Source organism: Octopus bimaculoides, chromosome 27, assembly GCF_046866305.1.
Source record: "Octopus bimaculoides isolate indiv1 chromosome 27, ASM4686630v1, whole genome shotgun sequence".
Classification (NCBI taxonomy): Eukaryota; Metazoa; Mollusca; class Cephalopoda; order Octopoda; family Octopodidae; genus Octopus; species Octopus bimaculoides.
Window position 1 is genome coordinate 22,419,019 of NC_142954.1, and position 7,500 is coordinate 22,426,518.

The 7,500-nt window shown below is 36.6% G+C and overlaps 1 protein-coding gene across 4 annotated transcripts in view; it reads left to right on the top strand.

Annotated features, from left to right (window-relative positions):
• The window catches only part of LOC106879648 (heme oxygenase 1), an 8,385-nt gene extending 1,195 nt beyond the window's left edge, over positions 1–7,190 (top strand). The window contains exons 1-2 of one of the 4 annotated variants that reach the window (XM_014929309.3): positions 976–1,551; positions 6,178–7,190. In XM_014929309.3, coding sequence (XP_014784795.1) covers positions 6,200–6,949 — 750 coding nt within the window. In that variant the 5' untranslated portion in view covers positions 976–1,551; positions 6,178–6,199 and the 3' untranslated portion in view covers positions 6,950–7,190. Of the gene's footprint in view, positions 1–975; positions 1,552–3,459; positions 3,620–4,468; positions 4,494–6,177 lie in introns of those variants that run through there. The other 3 variants (XM_052977206.2, XM_089343438.1, XM_089343437.1) reach the window with 3 other exon arrangements.
• The last annotated feature ends 310 nt before the right edge of the window (positions 7,191–7,500 follow it).

A 7,500-nucleotide genomic window follows, 5' to 3' on the forward strand; every position in this document is an offset into this window, starting at 1 on the left:
CAGAAGTGTGACGAAAGAACTCTGGCCAAAATAAGATTAAGATCAAGATTAATGTAATATAAAGCTGAAAAAAAAAAAAAAAAAAAGAAAATTAACACCAAATATACAGTGCGTGTGTTTTTATTGGCTAAACTGGCAATATGACCATCCCCAAGTACAACAACATCTGTTTCAACACACGATTTCACATAAAAAATCTTGCAAAACAAATATATATATATATATATATATATATATACATACACACACACATATTTATATATACATACGAGGGGGGTGCTGAGAAGTTCCTGGCTTTGGGTAAAAGAAAATAGCGGTGGATCAGTTAATTATGTTTTTATGCAACATATTCCCTTCTCAGATTCACACACTTATCTCAGCAGTCCTTCATTTTACGTAAATTCTGTAAATGAACTCAGAAGGTTGGGCCTCCAACCAGGCCTTTCTCACTACCCTTAAAGCCAGGAACTTTACAGCATCCCCTCATATTGTTGCTCAATCCAATAGAAGCTTGTATTATCCTCATTCTTAGTTTGATGAATTATTAATGGGAGAGGTCTTATGTGTTTTGCTACATGTATACCAATGTAACTCCTCTTGGTTATGAAACATATGTAATGGGAAATAAGTAACACCTACAAATTTTCCAGTTTTAATATATATTTGAAATGAGAATGAGCTGCTGATTAAAAAATATACTCAAACTTTAAAGTTAGAATTTAGGGGGTCAGATTTTAAGTTTGAGATTAGTCTAAGGTTTCTTGGAGAAGAGAAAGATTTGCAAAAATCTGAGTTTGTGAATTTATTTTTGGCCAGAATTATAATTATTTTCAAAGTCTAAAACATAAATCTAAAAATGGAAATTTGTAAACAAATTAATACTTCAAAAGTGACTGGGTAGGGGGGGGGGGGTGACATGTAAAAGAGCAATTGTTATCATTTTGAACAGTGACTTGCAGTTTTCACCTATTTAAAAAAAAATTATTTGTTTTACAAGTAATTGTCACTAAAAAATAAATTAAGATAATTATAGTGAGGGTGTGTGTGTGTCTGTGTATTATATCCATGTATATATGAATGCATATATATGTGTGTGTGTGTGTGTATGAATGTATGTGTGTATTCATTAATAATTGAAATTAGAAAAACCTGCTGATTAAGTAATTAAAATTTGTTATCATTTCCATTGTCTTCTTAAAACGGTCTGTTATGCCTCCACCCCATTTCCCTTGCCACTCCTACTAAATCTCAATTAATTGTTTGATTCAATTTATCTGTTTATCTTTGGAGTCTTATCTCCTAATTCAATGAATTTGCTAAACCGGCAGAGCATATATAAACGTATGCAGTGAAATCTAAATTTCATAATTGCTTGTTTACTAAAGACATCGAATATTACCATTTGTGATATCCTGATTGTCTGTGAGTGTGTAACTGCCACTGGATATAAGATTTACGTCTTTGGAGGATTGTCAGAGAAGAATTCTTTCGATTCCAACTTCTTCATTTATTCCTAATTCTTTGGAGAGAAAAAGACTAAGAGAAAATACGGTAATTTTTTTACTATCTTTTGGGGGGTTTTTTTTGTTTGTTTTCTATTATAGGCACAGATCTTGTTTTGTGATTAAGAAGTGTGATTTCCAACTTACCCAAGGTGGCACACAATAGGATTGGGACTGGAACTGAACCCAAAACCTCATGATTACAAACCAAGCTTCTTAATCACACACAGCCATGTTTGTTGCTATTATATAACATTTCCTCCTTTTTTTTTTAAAGAGAGCAGAATATACGATGAGTTTGAAGGAGATTTGATTGTTATTTCTAATGATTGAAACGACTGTGTGCAGCTCTTCTCGTTGCTGTTCCTATAATAGTGTCAAGATTAGATAAACCGATTAGCGGGGGGGGGGGGGGAGTAGGCATAATGGAGGTCAGTTTTTGTGAGATAATTTACTGTTCCTGATGATAGCAGAGGGTAAATTTCGTAAGGAAGTTATCTTATCACGTAATTGCTAGTGGTGGTCATGGTAGGCGGGGTGCTGGGGGAATTGACAAGGAAGTTGGTGTGTTGATAGAGGTTGTCGTTTTTGTTGTTGTGTAGTACTTGCTGGGAACATAGCTGGACAGTAGACATCCATGGGAGGTTGTAAGTATTAATAGAGTAGATAGTTGAAGAAAAAAGCAACCTTATCATTTACGGCAACAAATAGATAGATAGATAGATAGATAGATAGACAGACAGATAGATAAGATAGAATAATAGATAGATGTGTGTATTATGTATGTGTTTGTCCCCCACCACCGCTTGACAATTGAGAACCAGTGTTGGTTTGTTTAGGTTCCCGTATCTTCGTTGAAAACAGTAGAATAAGTATCAAGCTTTTCTTTTTTGTTTTCGTTTTACAGAAACTAAGTGCTTTTGTGAACTTCTTAGAATAAACTCTTCACAGTGGTCCCCATGCATTCCCGCACGCCAATGACCGAAACAAGTAAAAGATATAGCTGTTATATCTAGCAAATGGAATGACTGCACGGTGGTCATTCATTGCCTTACATAATATTGTTTTGATAGAGATAATGGGTGGGTGGGGGTTTGTCATCACGATTTTATTATTTATTTAACGTAAAAGCGGTGTTATTGTATGGGGCTGAGACATGGCGAACAACAGTTAAGTCAAATAAGTAAATACAATCATTCATCAACAGGTGCTTGCGTAGTATACTTAAAATCAGATGGCCCGAACACATAAGCAATATGGAGCTATGGCAAAGAACGAATCAAGTTTCGATTAGGGAGCAAATATTTAAGAAGAATTGGAATTGGTAGCACAATTAGAAAGGACACACCAAATGTAGGGAAAAGTGCTTTGCAATGGAATCCGGATGGATATAGAAAGAGGAGTAGGCCTAAGAACTCGTGGCGTAGGCATAAGAATTCGTTGCGTAGATCAACACAAAAGGAACTAGAGAAAGGGGGACATTCATGGCAGAGTATAAGTACAGAAGCGGAAAATTATGCGACATGGAATTCAATTCTAAGTGGCCTATACTCTGCGTTGGAGGGTTAAAGGCAAGAAAGAAATAAGGAATGGGAAGTAACTGTTACTTACCATAATGATCAGCACACTGAATTACTGAATTTAGTTTTCAAATTTATTTCTACTTAAACGTGGATATTCTGTTAGAACAGACTAATCCGCGATAGATCCCATGAGAGAAAGTCTCGTATAGGTTTTTGATAAAGAAAGCACGACTGTTTGGCGGTTTGTTCTGCACCAAAAGCCTATCTGTCGCTAATATGTATAATAATTTTTAAGTGTACTGCAATACCTCAACGATGTACTTTTTTAATTGAAAAAAATAATTAATTAATTGAACAAAATGAATGTTAAACTTTGATGATAATTGCTTTAGAAGTTTAATTACTGCCACATACCTGGATAATTGTGTGTTTGCGTGCGCATGCGTGTATGTACGCACGTGTGTTTGTTTACGTCTCGAGATCGTCCAGTTTCTGTCAATAAATCGCCTCGCTTTCTTTCGTGCCTTCAAAGACGCACGAAGTAAGAAATCCCTGTTTTTGAAAGAAAAAAAAAAAAAAAAAAACACAAAACAGGTAAGTGTTAACGAGAAGAACGACATTTGGCTGTAAAAATGACCTCAATAACAAATTCGTTCATCTCGCGCAAACTTGGCAAAAGCGACCGTAAAACGAACCAACACACACACACACACACACACACTCGAGTGAGTGGACAAACGAAGCAGAAAGGCACTCGGACCAATTTAGTGAGAGCTCCGATTATTAAAACAGTTTGATTCAGTTCCATGAGACTTAAATTTCGCGGGCCCCTAACAGAAGCCCGTCTCTTATAGACACGGATTAAGAAAACGAAACCCGTCCAATCATGAATGCATGGATTTATTTATTTATTCATTTTTCGTTTTCTTCCAATCCCCAATAGATTGTTTTTTCCTCACGGTTGTAGTTTTACATGTTGATGACGCATGTTGCATTAATTTTTTCGAAAAACTAATAATAATCAAGATAGAAGCATTTAAAGCTACATATCTTTAACCAATGTAATTAGTCCAGTGTCTCCACGAGCGGAATCGAAACTATTTGGTGTCAGAGTTGCCATGGCAACAAACACTCATTCGCTCACTTTCACACAAACATACACACACACACACACTCACTCACTCACACATATTTCATATCTTGTAAGTTACTTGGTGACTTCACAAGTTCTGGTGCCACGTAAAATGCCCCCAGTACACTCTGTAAAGTGGGTGGCATTAGGAAGAGCATTAGGAAGAGCCATAAGAAACCATGCCAAAGCAGACAGTCTTGGAGCAGTCTTCTGGCTTACCAGCTGCTGAACAAATCGTCCAACCCATGCCAGCATGGAAAACAGACATTAAATGATAATGGTGATGATGATGATGATATATATATAGACATACACACCCACACGGCTCAGTCAAAGGTTGAACATGTATCTCATGTAACCCACATGAGATTTTTTCCTGGTTCTCTCCTTTTTCTTTCTTTTCCTCTCTTCCCTGTCTTTCCCTGGAATTTCCTCTTGTATCCAACAAAGGGACAGTTGCATATGTTATCCTTTTATTCTATGACTTTTTACCTTCCTAATAACATTTACTGTGATACCTTTGATTTCAGTTGTTTTTGTTATTTGTATTTGTTTTTATACATATAAACGCTACATTAAATAATACTTGATATATAAAACATATTGTGAAGATTTTCTTCTAATCTGATGGAGATTAAACCAGTGAAATATTGGATTTTATTAATCCCTAATGAGGACATGACATCCTTGAAATGACTGTATATATATATATATATATCATCATCATCATCATCATCATCGTTTAACGTCCGCTTTCCATGCTAGCATGGGTTGGACGATTTGACTGAGGACTGGTGCAACCGGATGGCTACACCAGGCTCCAATCTAATTTGGCAGAGTTTCTACAGCTGGATGCCCTTCCTAACGCCAACCACTCAGAGAGTGTAGTGGGTGCTTTTACGTGTCACCCGCACGAAAACGGCCACGCTCGAAATGGTGTCTTTTATGTGCCACCCACACAAGAGCCAGTCCAGGGGCACTGGCAACGATCTCGCTCGAAAACCCTACAAGGCCAGTCAGGCGGTACTGGCAACGGTCACGCTCAGGATGGTACATCTTATGTGCCACATGCACAAGAGCCAGTCCAGGGGCACTGGCAACGATCTCACTTGGCTTGCCGGGTCTTCTCACGCACAGCACATTTCCAAAGGTCTCGGTCAGTAGTCATCGCCTCGGTGAGGCCCAATGTTCGAAGGTCTTGCCTCACCACCTCAGCCCAGGTCTTCTTGGGCCTACCTCTTCCACATATATAAATATATAGTTTTAGGGAAAAGAACCAAGGTTCATGAACTCATCGATGAAAATCCACTGTCACATATAGAAAAATTAATAATTAAAAGCACAATAAATGAGTATAATATAATACAAAGTAAATATCATAAGATAAAGATAATATATATATATATATAATGTACGAGAGGGTGCTGAAAAGTTCCTGGCTTTAAGGGTATCACGAAAGGCCTAGTTGGAGGCCTAATCTTCTGAGTTCTTTTACAAGGCTTAGGACAGGGGTTTTCAAACTTTTTGACTTGCGGACCCCTTTGTATTTTAGGCTTTACCTTAGGGACCCCCTTATAAACGCTTATGAAATTTATACATAAATATTTGCTTAAAATAACATATATTTTTGCATTTATTTATTTAACAGTATTTAACAAATAGGTTTATTGTCAATTAAAAGATTTCGATTAAAAAACATATATAAAATCAAATTGCCCATAAGAAGTATTTGCTGTCCACGGATCCCCTGTCTTGTCCTTGCGGACCCCCTGTGGTTCGTGGACCACAGTTTGAAAACCCCTGGCTTAGGAAAACTGAAGGGCCACTGCAATAAGTGTGTGAATCTGAGAGGGGAATATGTTGAATAAAATCATAATTAACTGATCCTCCTGTATTTTCTTTTACCCAAAGCCAGGGGCTTTTCAGCCTCACCCCCTAGTATAGTATCTATGTATGCATGTATTTATATCATGCGTGTCAATGACTCTGTATTTATCGTCTTCTCTTTTCTCTATTTCAGCCAGTATCAGAAACTTTGAAAGATGGCTGCTGTTGAGAGTTTAAGCATTCACGACTCGTTGAAAACCGGAGTAGCAAAAGAACACGAGGAAGCTGAAAATGGCATTTTCACTCAGTCGATTATGAAAGGGACTGTGACCCCTGCCATCTACCGCCAGTTCCTTGCCGAACTTTATGAAATCTACAAAGCAATTGAAGAAACAGCTGAACTAAACAAAGAACACGAAACATTCGGAGTGACACATTTTCCGACCGAGTTGAACCGCGTCGGAGCAATCGAGAAGGATCTGGAGTATTACTACGGCGCCAACTGGAAAGAAGAAGCAAAGAGTCAAGTGCCAACAACAACGAAATATGTGGCCAGAATAAAGGAGGTGGGCAAAACTAACCCAACTCTGTTGATCGCACACTGCTACGTGCGATATCTTGGTGACATGTCAGGTGGAAAGCAAATAAAATATAAACTGATGAAGCATTTTAATCTGGGTTCTTCTGAAGATGGTGTTGCATTCTTTGTATTTGACCAGATTGACAACGTGGCCCATTTCAAAGACTATTACTTTGGTCGCATGAATTCCATCAGCATTAACGATGACCAATTGGCAGATCTGGTCGCCGAAGCGAAGAAGGCTTTCCAGTTCAATATTGATCTTTTTAAAGACATGAATGACTTTGTTCAGAGAATGAAATTGCCACAAGAAAACATTTCTAGTGATCCATCGAAGATGGAAACGTTTTATAACAATTTCAAAAGTTTATTCAGTTCTTCATAATCAGTTGTGATCCATTCTGTAGACTTCTAGTTATTTTTTTCCATAGTTTAAGATCATTTCCTCGACTTTTTCACCAATGTGATAAGGAAAAGAGAGAAAAATAACCTCAAACATGGTTCAGTGCTCTTTTTTTTTTTATATATAAATAAACATGTCTTCCCATTAAAAAAAAAATTGTGAATGGGATACTCGTAAATAAAAGTTAAATTTATTATGAAAATAAATTTGTTTCACACTAGGACTTCAAGTTTTATCTGACAGCTTGTTTGACTGGGTTTTTTTTTATGTCACAGTCAAAACTAGTTCATTGATGTATGTTAGTGTGTGTGTTCTTCTGCATATATACATGTATTCATATGTCAGTATATTTATATAGTATATATATATATATATATATGTGCATGTGTGTATACATATTTCTATTCACACACACACACACATATGCATATGTGTATATATGCACATATATTTATATATCTGTATGTGTGTATGTATGTGTATATATATATATATATATACAGATAGATATATGTATACATGCATAACTACAT